The sequence below is a fragment of the Anser anser genome (assembly GCF_964211835.1).
Source record: "Anser anser genome assembly, chromosome: 5".
Lineage (NCBI taxonomy): Eukaryota > Metazoa > Chordata > Aves > Anseriformes > Anatidae > Anser > Anser anser.
The window spans coordinates 45,249,053-45,266,911 of record NC_139725.1 but is presented as its reverse complement, the minus strand read 5'-3'; the positions used below and the strand labels follow the sequence as shown (position 1 = coordinate 45,266,911).

The 17,859-nt window shown below is 39.2% G+C and overlaps 1 protein-coding gene across 11 annotated transcripts in view; it reads right to left on the bottom strand.

Moving 5' to 3' along the window:
* The window catches only part of NRXN3 (neurexin 3), a 940,418-nt gene that overhangs the window by 35,422 nt on the left and 887,137 nt on the right, over positions 1 to 17,859 (bottom strand). For 7 of the 11 annotated variants that reach the window (XM_083837468.1, XM_083837469.1, XM_083837470.1 and 4 more), the window contains one exon: positions 2,418 to 2,502. In XM_083837468.1, the coding sequence (XP_083693594.1) occupies positions 2,418 to 2,502 (85 nt within the window). The remainder of the gene's footprint in view (positions 1 to 2,417; positions 2,503 to 17,859) is intronic. The other 4 variants (XM_083837465.1, XM_083837466.1, XM_083837475.1 and 1 more) reach the window with 1 other exon arrangement.

Below are 17,859 nucleotides of genomic sequence, written 5' to 3'. Positions count from 1 at the left end.
ATGGGGAGAAAAAGATAGACAAAGAAACCTAAATGAGGAGCTCCACGAACCTATCGCTGTTCCTTCTTATCGTGATGCAATGAGTGAAGTTTACACTTCTAGAAATAAAAAGGACCTGCGTGTCCCGCTGCCTTCTGGTGGCTTTGTACACCAGTGCCTCTGAGAGCAGTAAACCTCAAAATCTGGAAGTGTAAATCTCATCAGCAAGGACCATCTGGGAGACTGTTTTTTACATATAACCAGGCCAGCTTTTTTCTAAGTACCACAGTAACTCCCAGGGAAAGAATCCAAACTCAGTGGCTCAGGCAGACCCCCATGCTATGGAGGGGGAATAGAATGCAGTAAAGGAATGTCTAGTTGTTTAGGAGAGTACCTTCAGCAGATTTTCAGTGAATCATATTATTTTACACGGCAGATACTGAGATGTCTGTGGGCACTTATAGCTGCTGACTGTAACGCGTAGCAGGATTTTCAAAAGCATGTCATTTTATAAATCCAGTTTGTACCTGTCTGTAGCATTAGATATCTGTGTCAGGAGAGAGGTATTTTTAGTATGGAAATGTTGGCACTCTGAAATTTCATGCTAAACATCCTGTTTTACCAAATTTCTCCTCACACTTTGATTTTTCCACTGGCAGCATAAACTGAAAACATTGCTATTCCAACTTATAGCCATTGAAGTAAGTGTGATTTCTGCGTTGAAACATAAATGACAAAAATATACCATAGGAGGAGTCTGATAAAGACCCCATTTCCTCGTTTAATTGAAATGCTTGGCAATCAGGATAATAATAAAAAAAGAAGCTGAAGTATTGAAATGTTAGTGAAGCTTTAATGAAATGATTCTTACCCACTCATTTGCACATCACTTGTGGTACATTAGTCCTTTTAGCATGGTCCTGTAAAACTCATTCCTCACTTTCATTATAAACATTGTGCTGGTATTTCACTACTGCCTTTATTTCAAATCCCAGTACCCACACTGTTTAGGCTTTACAATTTGTATTACTTGGACTGCTCTTTTGCCAGGTGGGGAGTTAAAAACTCAGAGAGATTTGTGAAAAAAAGAGAAGGGAGTAGGCTGAGCTATCTGTTAGCACTGTGTCCCTGCCGTCCCTGACGACTCAAGGAAATCGAGAGTTTGAAGGCTGCTACATGGTGGAAGTTCCCAGCTACAAAGCATCGCCAAAATCAGGTTATTGCAGGACCAAGTTCTACCAAAAAATGCAGGCACAGAATGATGAACTCAAAACAAATGTGAAAGCACTAGCCTTGGGTGAATTTTAAAGTTATTATTGTATTAATCAAATGGCTTCAGGAAACTAGGAACATAACATTTATAATGCATTCTGGGGATTTTTTTAAAGCAAAAAAAAAAAAATCATCCCAAATAAATAATAAGACAAAGCAAAAAAACAAACAAAACAAAACAAAAAGCCTGAACTATTTATATGTTTCACTTTTAAGGACATAAGATTCTAACCAAACTCCTTTTTTTTTTTTTTTAAATGTACACAGAAATTCGATGATGTCTGTTCTCTATTATAGAAATGCTTAACTCATGACAAGCCTCAAAAAAGAAGACTTGAAAAAGCCTGTAAGAAATAAAATAGACTGCAGTTGCCTGCTGGATATCACTTCATATATCTCACCAGAAAGAAAAGCCATCAATTTATCAAAATGTATCTGAAAGGAAGAAGTTGAGTCAGTTCCATATGGCCAGTCCTTCTGACTCTTTAATGGATACATTTTGAAGCATCACAGCAGATAACATGGCAAGAATTACTACGAATTTTGTTATGTTGGAACTATGTTTTGATACTCCCCAATTTGTTTGGGCTCACAGAAAACAAAATTAGTATAAATACATTACCATGTTAACTGTATTAAAAATCCCATGGACAAATGTATCCTTGTACATTTTCATCTTCAGAGCAATTAATGAGGATTAAAGAACACTAATAAACCGCTACTGCTTCACTTTTGTTTCTCGTCTGTTTTTCAAACATTAACCCACCCCACTTCATAAATCTTTATTATTTACCATGTGCCACATTGATATTTTTGCTTTCCCTCTGTGTCAGTGAAATAACCGCTACAAACATGTAAACTATTAATTAGCTAGGATCGCTTTTGGGAAGTGTGGCTTTCTATGCAAACAACTTTATATTAACCAAACAGTGATGATTTTTTTTTTTTTTTTTTGCTGTTGCCAAGTCCATGGGATCCGATGCTTGGCTTGTATATTTTTTATTTTATATACAGTGTGCATATACATAAGTATATATATACACATATACACACACATATATATACATATATAATCATATATGTATACATACATTCACACACATATCCATATATGTATGCATTGTTTTTTGCAAATGAAGTAAGAAAGCAAGCAAAAGAAGACTGACCTGACTTACCTGTACTGGGTTCACAGTCAATGAAGTCTTCATCATCACTGGAACATTCGGCTGATGAAACAATGTCATCTGTTGTCTGGCGTGTGAAGGGAAGGAACAAAGGAAAAAGAACAGAGAAAAAAAATATGAGAGAGTTGCAAGCCAAGAGGCTGCTACTGAGGCAGCTAAGTACCCTAGGAAAAAATGTTTCAGAATGGTTAACTTTTAAAACATTTAATTTGCACCAAGCATTCCAGCTCTGCCTGTGTAAATGGCACCCAACGTGGAGCTGGATTCCCCTGTCAGAGGACTAGTGCTTTTACTGTGCTGTTGAATATTTCAGGTGGGCACAGGTGCGAGGTGCCTGCCGTGCTGTTTGGGCTAGCAGTGGCTGGCACTGTGCTGTCGAGCACAGTAGGTGCAGGGGGCTGCGACACCTGCTTGGCTGGCAAACGTTCCTCCGACAGCCAAGGTAGATGTGTCCAGTTGGAACACGCTGGGCTCCTTGATAAACATCAACACCATGCAGGGCCAGCCAGAAGGCACCCACTGACAGACTGAACAGATGAGGCATGTCCAGGCTGAACATGCTTTCTGCAAAGAAAAACATACAAGATAGACCCAGATAATATGCATCACCCAGGCAGCTAACAGTACTCTGCTGTGTTGCTGAATGCATCACTCTGAGGCAGAGGTAACTTCTGTTCTACTAATGTACCTCCTGGGCTGGGCATCTCTTATATTTTCCAAGCTAGGACATGCTTGCTGCATTGCGAAGAACTGCTTCGTGTTTCAGGTATGCCCAACCAACATGCAACTGCACCTGCTTGCCTGCCAAATGAACTGGGATCAGTCTGGCTGTGACTGGGCTGACAGGCTGGCAAGTCCAATTCTGAAAGGCTTAAGCCAAACTGTGACTGTTCATGGCCCTGACAAGTTTCATCGCATTTCTTTGCATTTTCAGCTGGTGATTATTTTTATATTATTATTATTTTTATTTTTGCTGCTGGTCTAATTAATGAACAGCATGTACCGCAGCATGTTAGAGAGAAGCGTACTGGCGTCTCTTCCCAGCAGCATCTCCTGCCTGTAATTGCTGCAATTAGTTGAATTAGTAATGCAGACCATTAGGGATAGAGTCTGTGGCAGCCTCTGGACACAGGTAGTAACAGTACTGCACACAGAACGAAATTACCCCAGCTCAGCAGCATCGGCTTAGACTACAGCTTCTGCTGAAATTGCCTCCCTTAACAACTTCTCCTTGCAGAAAGCTGCCTTTTCCGCTGAGCAGCAGGATCAGCGGGATGTCTCCTGAAACAAAACAAATGATATGTTCCTCACCAGGCAGGAAGTATTGCTTAAATCTCAGCTCTTCAGGAGCAGGAGGGCTGTACTGCAGTACGCTGTACTTCAGTACTCCAGGTGAATATTCCTGGCAATCTCACATCATGACAAACCTTCAAAATCCTTATTCTGGAAAAAAATTCTCCAGCTTTAATTAAGGTCTCTTTTACATTCACACGCCTGTTACGTTGCCTCCAAAATGCTGCATGTTCCTTCTTTTTACGTGAACAAAGTATTCTGAGATCCCAATCTTTTCTTCAGCCACCCGTGGTTCTAATGCCAACAAGTGCCTCTCTGTCTTTTGACAGGAGCTCCTCGCACCCCCCAACTTTTTCTTTTTTAATTTGAAAAAACAGAAAAAAAACGGAATTGAGCAGTCAGTCAGAAAGCTCAGATTCAACCTGACGTTCATTCACTCTTGATTTCAGTGAGCCAAGAAATAAAAATAGGACTGTTCATCTGTAAATTAAAATTATAAAAGCAGAGGATCTGTAAAAAAGCAGGCATGAACTAAGGAAATCCCTATCGTATGTGTTACTTACTCTTGCACCGGCAATGCTGTATGGCTACTATTTGTAGGATGCAATCTTGCAGTAATCTCATGCATAAATACTTTCATGGGGAGGCAAGATTAAAAAGAATAGAGGGTGGCATGTACAGAGTAATTTCCCATTTTATGTGTTAAGGTCATTTTTTGGTATCTTCTCTCAGTCATGGAAAATGGAAGAACTTGGTTGAAATCCTGGTACTGAATTCTCTCTGAAAATGAACTGGCTTTAAAAGTTTGTCTGCTCAGTGAGAGGTCAAGAAAGGAGGAATGCACAAAATATAAATTCACTTTCTATAATTCTGGCTCTGTCACATCTATTTTATGAAGCATTATTTATCCCAAAGGGCAGCAAACCTCTTTAAAACTTCTGCAAACAGTGATCACATCCTCCAACAGTGAAATGCAGCTGTCCCTGGGTAGAAAGATATCAGTCTTTAATAGTACCACTGTAAAGTAATTTAGCATAATAAGTCAACAAAATTATACTGAAAGAAAAATATTTAAGGAGGCAAAATGTATCTACTGAAAATGCAGGTGTCTAAAGCATCCATGTTAAGGGAGTGTTAAGGATAGTATTCTGAATAAAGAATAAATCATCCATCACTACTAGAAGGCCTTGCTTACACAGTACTGAGACCCTGGCGATTCTTTTGATTTCCAGGTTGGATTTAGAGCGTGTGAGTTTTGCCCCTAGTTGAAGATCTGACAATTCTCACATAGGGTTTTCATAGAAGAAAGCGATGATTTTCTTGAAGTAGGAAACGAACATAAAAGTTTTAACACTGTGTCATCACTTACCAACTGCTGTACCTATCTACTTGCCCACTTACTTGCTCACATCTAAGAGCTTCATGCAACATTAACTTGGAATCAGATCCAATTGAATTGACAATCTGATTCAGTATAGTAAAGAATAGGGAGTTCCTTTCTAATTTCTTTTTTTCCCTCAATTATTAGGGGCATCATATGAAACCTGAAAGGTAACAGTTTCAGAAAAAAAAAAACACAAAAAAAAAAACAACAAACACAAAACAAAACAAAAAAAAAACAAAACAGAGTTAGTATTTCTTCACATAATAAAAAATCTTTTAAAAATAGGGAATGCCTTGCAACAGAGTACTGTTAGGTGGTAAAGATTTGAATGCACTTTGAAAGTGATTGGTCAAATTAAGGGTAAAAACACCCATCCAGCACGATTAAACACACTGCATTCAGCACAGAAAGTCCCTGTGCCACAGACACTGAAGACCAAACAAGTATTCACTGCTTGCATTGTCCTGTTTGGAACTCTCCCTGAGGACCCTCACAGCAGGGTCAGAAGCAGGATGCTGAGTAAGGTGAGCCTTTGGGACGTCCCACCCAACCACGTGTGACAGATCCTGAACACCGGGAGATGCAGAATTTTGAAGCCAAGATGAGTGTTCTAAGCAGGACCTGAAAGGTCACGAAGCCTGATCCTTGTTTATCTTGGACAATTTCCTATATAATAAGCAGCTTAAAGATAGTAAATACAATCTACATATTATGCACTCTTAGATGCGTGTTCTAGTTTTTCTTCTATAAAACACTCCTGCAGCTTGCTTTGGTTCTGAACAGAGAAGGACACAGTCAGCCAGGCTTAGACAAAATTCAAGTGTGTGATGTGCAATACTCACCAAGCCTGACAACTCCAATCTGTACCTGCACTTTTTCATAAGTAGTTGCACGCTTGAGTCTATCAATTAATCTCTGTCCTTATCTCCCCACCTCCACTGCACGCTATTTCCCTTGATGCTCCAGTTTTCTTGCTCTGTGACTGCTGTTTGTCCCATGCTAGTGATTTTGTATGTATAAAAATGAGGGTTAGAAAAGGAGAAAAGCCTCCAGAAGCGGTGTTAGACTTAAGTCAAGGTCATTAATGAGATCTCTACAAACCACAGAAGAGATAAGTACACTAATCTGTCTTGCCATTTCCTATCTTGTATTTTTAATCTCAGTACTTTCCATCACAATTCATCACTAACTGATTTTCTAGTCCCATCACATATTGGTTTTCCATGCACCTTCCGCTCAGATACTAACATCTGAATCATCCCAGAGGAATAAAGCTATTTCAATGAGAAGCAGCAGGAAATTCCTGACCACAGAAACAGAGCTGGGGAAACCTCCAAAAGACCATAACTTCTTGTAACTGGAATCTGTAACTTTTAAAAGAGAATTTTCCCTGGATGTTTATTAATCTTCTGCATCTACCAGATGGGACAGGCTAGTGAGCTGCAACCTCAGGAATCTCTCCACCATCAATTTCTTATCAGAAACAGTTCACTGTAAGGGAATAAGCAAAACCAGCTATTCCATTTCTGGTTTGCTCTTAGCATTTTTGAAATTGGGCTGATTACGCTCATCCATTGGCCCAAGGTTAGGTAAATGGATTTGGTTTTTAGTGTCGGTCCAGTAATCTAAACAGCTTACCTTTCTCACATACAGGCAACATGACAGTAAAGAAAGTTCCCCGCATGCTATGATGGAACCAATTTGTTTTCACTGGAGACAACATGAGAGAGAAAATATTTTCCTATTCCATATATTAGCTAAATTCTATATTAAAAATAATAATTCATACTATACTATTTTAAAATATGTACTTCATTTTTAAAAAATCCCAGCTTTGAAATTACTTGGCCCTGTATTAAAGGACATAAAACTAAAGATAGGTATTATAATAACTTTCAATAAAATTTCTCTCTGGCAGGAACCCTTTTTATTTCTTCCTCTGTAAGATTTTTTATGGCATTTATATTATTATTTTTCCTCTCCCTCTCTCTAGTGTTTAATGAAATTGCCTTGGAATAAAACTGGGGCAGGAGAAAGTGCTAAACTCTGAGTCCACCCTAGAGGATTTATGGGTGTATTTACCTTCAAATTCTTTCAATTTCACTGAATTGGCTCCCCGTTCCCTTCAATGACTTATTAGTGCTGTAATCACCTCCTCCTAATTATTCATTCTAAGGGCCTCTTCAATCTTGCCACCGTGATACTTCTACATCTTTGTTCATTAAAGTGTACATACAGGTGTGGGATGCAAAGTGTAAGGGAAGTTGAGATGGCATGGCAAGACCTGCTCAAGATGACTCCATGCCTGTCCAATCTTTCCAAGTGCCCGAAGCCGCAATTTATGTGTCAGATCCCACACCTTTGCTCCTTTGTTCTACACAAAATGGCAGGTGCTGAATCTTCCCTTTTCCCAACCATAAAGTTTCTTTGACACCTTGCTCTTTGGGTGCACCATTATGTGAGAAAGATTAGGCATACTGGGTAAAATAAGTCCTGTCACAGAACAGCTTTATGAAATTATAAATAACACACCCTAGAATGATGGAGTCCTCACTTCTACTGAGAAAGAAAAGACAAGGACCCATAAATTCAAACCCTGCAAACAAATTCTTCCAGAACTATGTACTTGGCAGTTGCTTCAGTCTGTAAAGTAGGATTCAATTTTCCTACTTGCCTTTTGCTTGAAATTCTTCTGCACACACTACTTCCAATTCAGCATCATTATTTGAAAAGTGACACTTAATGCTTTGTTGCAAGAGAAGTGTAAATCTCTTTGCCACCAAGGAACCACAATTTACAGTTCTTCTTGAGATATGACCACCACAAAATGCCAGGTACAAATACCTTACCAACACCAGGGAAATTCAGCTGTATTTATCTGAGCAGTGCATTTGCATTTCACACCTAAAATGTACAGAAATGAAACTCAGCAAACTTTTAAAAAATCTGACCACTTGAATCCCTCCTCTGCTCCCATACTGCCTTATTTCCTAAATATTTCAAACTTACTATGGAATATGTACAACGTATAGTCTGCTGTGCATACCAGTACACAGTGTGAATGCTCCCCCAGAATGGCAAAGTGTTAGTGATGCTGTTCTGTCTTCTAGAAACCAAGACATTTCCTGGCTACAAGATAGAAGAGGAAGCGTCTCTCTCATTAGGTGTAATTTCTAGCTTGAATACCTCAAGTTTTTGTATTTTGATAACTGGTCTTTTCAAAGCATCTGTATTCTGTTCACATTATTTCAATTAAATGGAAATCCTTCATCTGTCCTTTATACATCTTTTGTTTCTTACTTTCTTTTTAATCCTTATTTGCAAAATACTCTGGAGTTCATTACAGTCTAGCAGGCCTGAGAGACTCCGCCTGGACAAATTCAAGCTACCACATACAGATAAAAAGAATCTGCATACAAACAGGAAAATACTAGAAATGTTCCACAAATTGTATTGAGGTATTTTAAAAGAAGTTGTAATTTGGGGCTGTATAAACTCTTAAAGACAGTCTTGAATCTCTTATCAGTATTAATCCTCTCCAACCTGTTAGAATTGGTAGTACTACAGGTACTTTCACATCACAACACAGCCACAGCCACAAAGCTGTTCAAGCCCTTTGTATTCCATCCTCTACACCCCGAGATACTACTAGGGTTGTGTCTGCCTCTGCAGAAGCAATGCATCAAAGAACATGAAACTAGTCATTTTTCTCCATATAGCTCTTCTGAGGTAAAAGCAAAGAGAAGAGGGCCAAATTCTCTGTTGTTTTAAATTGGCATTGATTTCAACTGGTCTACAACAATTTACACCAAGAAACCATAGCTCATTTCATTTGGTTTTGTGCAATTCAATGCCAAAAGACAGAGTAACTGAAAGCAACTTAGAGAAGAGCCACAGAAAAGATGAAAGGACTGAAGAGATGTATGAATGAGACAAGCTTAGCAAAAACTAAACATCAGAGCTTGAGCTTGATTTATCAAAGACTATAGGTGTGGTAAACATCTGCAGGTATTACAAGGGTTTAATAAATATTAGGAAAGAAGAGGAGCTATTTAGGGTGTTTCAGAAAAAGCAGTGGATAAAATTCAGCAAAAAAATAATAATTCTGACTTTCAGCAAGAAAAATCTCAGTAGTGATCTTTATAAATTATGGAGAAGTTTCCCCAGGGAAATACCAGAAAACACCAGCACTGAGATTAGCAGCTGCCCAAGCCATTCAGGTATGAATATTATCGGGGTAGGCCCTAGTGGGGAAGAGCTTGCCCCATTTATCTTCAGTCTGATCTAATTCAATCTAAATCAATCTGGTATTTGCACTCTCTCCATCACTATGTAATATAAGCACATCATTATGCATTTCTCTTTGTCATTCCAAAGCAGGCAGTAAAGCTATCCAGCACAGCTTTCAGCTAGTTGCACTCACACTAAGAAGGTGTCACCGCTGTAGACCTCTTCAGACCATGGGAACAAATCCATCCCCTTATGCTCCCAGGACCCTGCCTGGCTGGGAGCTGGTAGGTAACCAGGAAGCATGTACCCTTCAACAGTAGCCCAGCAAAGTGTGTTTCCTGCTTGTGTGATCCTGGCTGGACATAAAACCTGATTTGCTGTCAAATTATATCACTATGTAGGGATCATGAGAGAGCTACCCCCTAACAAAATCAGTCATTCGTCCATTACTACAGCAAGCAAGAGATTAAGTAACTAGTCAGTTAAGTGACAGAAAGCAAAAAATAATCCCCCCAATTGTGTGTCAATCCAGTCAGAGACAGACATGTTTAAAAAAAGCCTCGAAAGCTGAATTAGTTCTTTGCAAACTGAAAGCCTGTCTCAACAGAATCAATAGTTCATTAAGACTGCAAAGCCTGACTCTTCTTCACCAGGTTTGATGCCAGATTTCAGGGACTTTGTTCTGTTCCTAAGATGTGCAAAGACAATGGGAAAAAATCATGTTTCTGCCTTTTGTCTCTATCTGCTGGCAGTGGGAAGGGTGATGGTGTTGTGAAGGATGTGAGCAGAGACAGACAGGAGGGCAAACAGGGGAGAAAGAGAAGTGGGGAGGATTAATCTGACTGTTGTTAAAGGCACCCTAACAGGGGAAAGAGAAGTATTGAACCACAGCAGCTTAGGCCAACTTCAATGTACCTTCCCAAAAGCAGAAGGAATGTAATGCTACGTGCTGTTCTGCTGATAAGCAAATCCTTCTAAATCCTTTCAATTTATTTCTTGGCCTGAAGAAATTACATACTATTTAGGAGCTAAATAAATAAATAAAATTTCATCTCCAGGAATCTAGATTGGATGTTTATTGATTATGTATGCACACAGAGTCACTTGCTTTTCTGTTCCTTTCCTTTCCCAACAGACCAGCACTCCTCCCATCTTGATGTGGTAAAGGATCAACTGGCAGATCTTTTCCAAAATAATCAGTATAACTCTAAAGATTTCCAGGAGTTTTGGACGGGACTATAAAATATAAATTCTTGGCTCAAGTACAAAAGACACAGTGTTGGCATGAGAGGAGAGTCTTTCTTCCTCCTTATCAACCTATTGCTCCTTCCCACATTAATTTGCCTGCACCCAAAGAAGCACCTTGAAGACGAAAGTTGTGTGTCTATACACTGAAGTCATCTGAGTATAGTGTTTCTCAGATCTTAATTTAAGCTACTATAGCTGAAGACACAACTTTCTCTCTGAAATCAGTGAGCTGCTGAAAGGGCAGAACTGCTGAAATTCAGGCACTGCTCAGGAGTTTTTGGCTTTCTGAAAATCACATCGATCTACACAGTGCTGTTTTGCAATGTTTGTCAGGAGTTTACAAAAGGAAGACATTTTGACAAAAGCTGAATAAAGATTTTCGGACATATGTAGGTAAAAATCAACCTTTTGCCAGAATTTAGCATCCTCCCAGTATGGATCTTAGCCCTCTGATGCACACAGTCTGATGAACTAACTTAAACTGCCACAGAAATAATTTTATTAATATGTTGAGCCATGATCTATACTTGCGGAAGAACAAACACATTATCTACTCCACCAGCAGAAAGGCAGGGCAGACCTCCGGGGAGCAGTAACTTCTTAAATTGCCCCAGTCCAAATTGCCAAGGACATTGAATCTGAACCCTTGTGCTGCTTGATTTTATATTCCTGATACTGTCATAAATTCACTGTCTGACATCAGGAAAATTGCCTCCTTTCCTCATGCTTTTGTTTATACTGCTATAAAATAAGAAGAAAACAACTTTTCTGCTCACTAGGCGCACAATAAGAATTTTAGTAAACCTTTTACATTCTCAAAGCAAAGCCTAAATACGGAAAAATCCTTTACATTTACTACAGGGAAGCCTATGTCTCAGAAAGTGAGACTCAAATGATCTGAGATGAATCAGCTGCCCTTTGAAGACTCAGCCTCTAGTAAGAGTAAATGGGTTTTCTTTACGTGCTAGCTTGCACTTAATAACTGTGTCAGAAGAATATTTTTCATTTACACTTTGCTCCTTTCCTGGAAATCAATATGTCGTTTGCTGGCATTTTCTCCTGGACATCTTTATTTAGCTTGTCTTTTCTTCCTTGGAGGGGAGGGAGTTGTATTTGATTTTGTTCTGTTATTGATTGGATCACTCCAAGCAAGAAATAAATAAGTACATCACAGCAGCTTTAATGACTATCTCTTAAGCCTCAAAATCTGCACACCCTGTTGCACTCCCGTCTAACGCATGATTTAAATGAAAAAAACCAACCCTGTAAAGTGAGGTTACTATGTAGCAAAAACAAAGCAGCAGTGACATATGCTATTTAACTGGTATTTCTATTTATGTGCTCATTAATAAAACCACATAAGTCCTGTTTTTATTTTTAAAGCAGTATGCCTATTGCAGTAGTACTTAGTATTGGGATCTCATCATCTCTTACAAATGAGGCTTAACGAGAAATTAGATATGGGAGACCTTCTCCTAGCAGACATCTTACGTGCTAGAAAATCTGAGCACGTTCATGTATTTATCACTCATGGAAGTGACAGCACAGCCTAATATGTTGCACCCATTCTGCAAAAGCCTGGTCCTGCAAAAGGTGGTGGAGAGGCAGATGCTGTGTCCTGGCTGCACTGAAACTCCAGGAGGGCCCACAGCGTCCCTCCCCACATCAAACCACGATGGATAAGTGAACAAAACAACGTGCCACAGTAGGGAATGAATTCTACAGGAGATGCACCAGTACCATTAAAAAAATTAAAGACATCTGAACATTTTTTCAAAGAAGGTGTGGCCTGGATTTTTATTTAAACAAAAGCCAAGTACTTTTATCTGTTATAATTTTCCTGATAACTTCACTTCAGTATTCTTTGTCTTGTACTGGACCATGAGCTAGTGATGCTGTCCACCAGCAGATCCTACACCCTATTGCAGACACAGCTGCGTTGGGTTGGGGTGCACAGTAATCTCCACCATTTGTTTAAATTAGGGAGTCCTCCTCCCCTTGCTTGTCTTTTAATTTCTGCTGCTTATTATTATGTAGGCCACAGAAAGTCGGCATATGTAATGGTAAAATTCAAAAGGGAGAAAAAAACCCTTTCTATCGTCTAAACTGTGGCACTTAAATTCTAATGTGACAGGGTATGTTATTCGTAAAGTAACAATGAACATAATTACTCTGAATAAATGTGCCTTAAAACAGCTTCGGCAATTATTGTAAGTACCTCTGAGCCCAATAAGATAAACATCTATCTTTGAATATTCACATTAATGCATTAGACTACTCTTTCCAGGCAAATCTTCCTTTCTCTTCAAACATTAACACATGCTTAGAAAATGGCATTTAAATACTGCTACTCACAGGACACACATTTGCTCACCGGGGAAAGGGGGTTGCCACACACACTTAAACTCGGAATAAACGTAATGCAGCATAAATAACTGTAGAATAAACCCTTGCCCAGTAGGTACACATCAGCACCTGGAATTGCTCCCTGAATAACATTATATATACAGAGGAGTTAACAAAGGAAAATAGCCACTAAATACCAATATATAAGCATAAAACAGCATACCTATTAAAAAAAGACCATAAATAGTCCTAGATTATAAACAATAAGAAGGTTCATAAGCACAAAGAAGGTCACAAAAAAGACTATGCTATAACATAGATTTCCCAGGATCTGTGACAGGATGACTTAACCACAAGCCCATCCTTCTTCTAATATAAGTACCTGTCAGCAGATAGTATGGAAATATCTGCACACACAACAGACAGTATATATTAATGTTAATTTATTAACATACTAAGATATTAATGTTAGTAAGGTGAATTCAAATAAAAATGAAATTAAATAGCTCCAGACATTATTTCACCCAGGAATACCTCTGGTGCTTATATCTGATGCTTAAAAATCATGCTTTTCCAGCATTAGCACTTTTTTCTCTCTTTTTGATATGCAAATAGACTAACAGCTTTACTGAGGGGATAGGGACTGACTTCACACTACATATTAGTGAAAGACAACAAAAAAGTAAATAAGCAACTCAAGTCAGTGCCACCACCACCAAGAGTCACAGGGGAAAACTTACAAAAGTTAGAGACAGACAGGGTTTTTTACTGAGATTCTAAATGCTGGTACTCACAACCTACTGAAAGCAAATAGCACCTGAGGCAGATGGTTGTATAGCCATGTGGTACTCCTACCAAAAGCTTGTGTCTAGATCTCAAAATTGTACTGTTTAGTCAGCAAATTAACTGATTAAAAAAAAAAAACCAACAGAAAGTTTGTCCATTCCTCTCTAATGTTAAATAAGAGATCTACACAGTACTTCCATCAAACATTTACCCATCAGCTTAAACATATTTGGTCTATCAAGTATTGATGAAGCCAGGTAAACTTCAACCTCCTGAGCTGCTGAACATAACAAACGCCCCCTGGGATCCCATTAAATTTAAACTGAACTTCACTTAAATGCCACATCAAGTGGTCCAAGCTGCAAACAGTCGTCATGCAAGAAAATTCTGCATTGGGTAGGCACACTCCCATGCACAACAGGCATGGTGAACACTTATCCCCGCTGGGTTTCCCTGCAGCCCCCGCCTAATCAGAACATTTGCTCTCTGTGATGGATAAGAAGGCCATTTTCCTTGCTTATTTACTTAGCTCTCTATTGGGTTTGATTAACTGTAGTAAAGGCAAATCAATCTTTTGTGTTTGTGTAAAATAAAAAAAGGAACAAAGTTAGCTTTAATGGCCCAATAGATGCTCAGCTGGAATGCACTTACTGAGCGAGAGAGCTCGACAAAGGAATTCAGGCAGCTTTAAACACCACCGGGAACATGCTGAGCTCATCTATATTTCTACCTGTTTAAAGAAGAAAAGAAGAAGGGTGTGTGTGTGTGTGTGTGTGTGTGTGGAACCACAACACAAAACACCCCGCACCCATTGAATAAGCTTTCTGTGTCTCTGCAAACCTATTGAGGCAACAAGTACTGCCAGGCTTTTCTCTTGCACTATCCAGCTTTCCATGGCCAAATATGGGACCAACTAGGAAAACAGTATCCAAAGGAAGGGAGGACATGAAGCCCTGAAGCCAGGAGAAAACTTCCTACACTGCCAGGAAAGCTGCCTCTAAACTCAGCTTTGTTCTTTTCGGTAACATGTCTGGCATCAGTAACCTCCAGTAAGTTTTGCAAGGTAGCGTGAAATTCATGATGAATATGAAATGAAGAAGCTTGTGCGTTAATGAATTTGAGTGAGACACGTATTTCAAGACAGCACTCTAAGAAAGTCTTTCGTATAGCCTAATCATGGTGTTGACAGCAGTGAAAATCATGACAGAAATTATGCCTAATTTTATGCAATGCTCATTAAAAGCCTTTAGTAATATAAAGAAATATTCACTTCTTCTGGACTAGGGATAGACAAGTTTTAGCCTGCAGAAAACTTAACGTCAGTCATAGAAACACATAAAACAGGACATCTTGATCAGGGCAAGGGCCAAAATGTAGAGTGATGCATTTTTCCCTACATCCAAAGTACTCCAGTTCCTGCGTAGAGATACATGAGGGTGTGTGCATTGGTGTGTTGTATCTGCTGGGGCTGTTCAACAAGAAGGGGGAAAAAAAGCAGACAGACCATCCTTGCTTTAAGATGAAATTTGATGTTCTCTCTCTGAAACAGCTATAGAAATAGCTTTAGGATGATGGCATGCCTCTTCCTGGGAGGAAATTAGTTCACTTGTCTTTAAATTCCTTTCTGTGTGCTGTCATTATCGTAGCTTCACATGTGCTATCCAGAAACAAGTCACAGAAGCCACTAGCATTAAAAGGTAAAGCCTTCTGGCATTTTTACCACTTAATTTTCAGACTTAGGCCCTGTTCATGCCAAAGAGCTCTACTGGCATTACAGCCATGCTGTATCCAAGTTGGCAGAGTTGCTCACTTCAGATCCAGCAATGCAGACAGAAGGAGGGGTTTTGCCAACACACTTACACCACCTCTGAGTGTTGCTAGCTAAGCTGACAAAGTTGGCATACTGATATCCATACCAGGCTTCTGACTGGCAGCAGCATGTAAAATCAAAGCACGTGCATTTTGGCACTCTGGGATATTGCAGCGACGTTGGCTGAACTTAGTAGGATAACAGTATTACTTTGAAATGCTTTAGATGGCAAAACAGTTTTTTAAAAAGTCTCTTGTCTCCACAGGTGTTACTAGGCATATAGCTGCACTAAGAGAAGTTAGGAATTTGCAAGAAAAGGATTGCAGCCAATGCTTGTTGTTGGTGTTTTGTTTGTTTGTTTGACTCAGAGATCAGAATGCTCAGAAGGGACCATTACTTTCATCTACCATAATCTTCATTTAGACTAACACAGAAGAAAGAGCCTGATGCCAGGACACCTCTGCCACTGATTTGCAATGCCTCTTGACAGGGCAGCTAGCCTGCCAGCCCACCGTGGTTTCCCTGTTAAGACAGGGAAGCTGCACGTGCATCTTTTGGAAGCAAACACGTATAAGCTGTTCTGAGACTACTTGGAGGAGAGCGCTGTGCAAAGCACCAGACGGAAGGTACTGTGATTGTAACCAGTTTGTTGTATTCTGTGAGCTGGAAGACACGAAGTCCAAGTGGAACTCCCATAATTACCAGAACAAACTGTTAGGCACAGCTGAGATAGGAGGGACCTAAGACATAATCTTCTCTCTTTAGTGTTTCTGAAAGGAAATAAAATTCAGGAAAAGACTGCATATTCCTACAAATTGGGATTCCTGCATAAGAAGGAAAAGAACTTCCTTCAATTTCTCCTCAGTACAGAAAACCTGCAGTGCACATCTACAGAAATAAATGGCAGCAGAACTTAACACTATTCATCACCAAAGGCAAACGACTCAGAAAAACACCCCTACCACGGTGGACTACCAGTACACATCCAGTCAGAAAGCAAACCTTTATTTCAGAGGAAGCACAGCTTTTCCAACAGGTGCAGAGAAATGCTCTGTAACCTCTATACCACACAGCTTTGAATCTCTGCACCTCATAGGTAGTGGAACAAATTGCCTGGCTGGTCCCAGGGTATCCCTTGTACCTAAGTTTCCCACTTGCACACAATGTGCAAATGATCGAAACAAATGCTACAATCCGACACCATGGAGTTCTCGACAGCTGTCAACTCATTAAGTTCTATTCACTGGCTTCCCACCTCCTTGCCAATGTATTACATAAATTGCTTTTTAGCTGACAGACTTTCGTTTTGCCTAAAACCAGTTTGCACTGAGCATGTTTGAGTCTGTTGTTTGGAAAAAAAAAAAAAAAAAAAGCATTTATTCCCTTCCCTTTGGTGATTTGCCTTGCTTTGCAACAGTTTGAATGGGCTGCAGCATACTGTTTCGTTATCAAGCTGCAACTGGAAATGAATATTTTATAGCTGTTGAACAAAGGTTTGGCTGTAAATGACTATATCCTAATTAAACAAAACAGAAAGTGAGAAAGACAGAAAGAAAAAATGAATTTAATTAATGAAATATTGATGCAACTTACAGACAAAGGTCTTCCCATTTAGAAGGGGATTCCTGCCATGTGAATTTTTAAAAAATTATAGAAAGAGTTGGGGGCTTACTACTTTTTTTTTTTTTATCTAGTGATGTTTAAGTTATTTCATTTTTGCCTTTTCCAGCCTTTTTAAAATGCCTGAAGGTACCTTTGGGATCCATCAGTACAAAGTCACAGATGCAAGTGCTCTAAATGTAAATATATACTTATAACGACTGGGCATTAACAACATGCAAAAATAGAACCTAAGTGTAGTCATGCTAGCTCAGGCTCCATCTTCATTCTGCTTCTGGCATTAGCCAGTTATGTGTGTTTGTTCAAGAGATAGGATAAAGACAAGACGAACATGCAGAAGTACTTTTCTCTCTTCTTATATGCTTACTGAAGTGACACGCATCAGTGTAGCAAGTGGTTATACCTGCATCTTCATGCTCCACAGACTGTGTATTTCGTAGATCTTAATGGGCTTTCTACCACAAACTGGCATATTAGCTTTTGAAATTCATTTTTTATTTCTACAATATTCTGTGGCAGTGAGTTCACATTTTGAGTAAAAGTACTTCTTCCTGTTTGATCTCAGCCTAATATTACTTTATTTCTTCTTCATCTTTGTTGCATGAAAGACAGTGAATAGTTATCCCCTAGTCACAACTTCTCTTCACCCTTTTGATTGTAGAGCCCTCTACTATCCCTCTGTTTAGTTATCAATTTTTAGCCTGAAG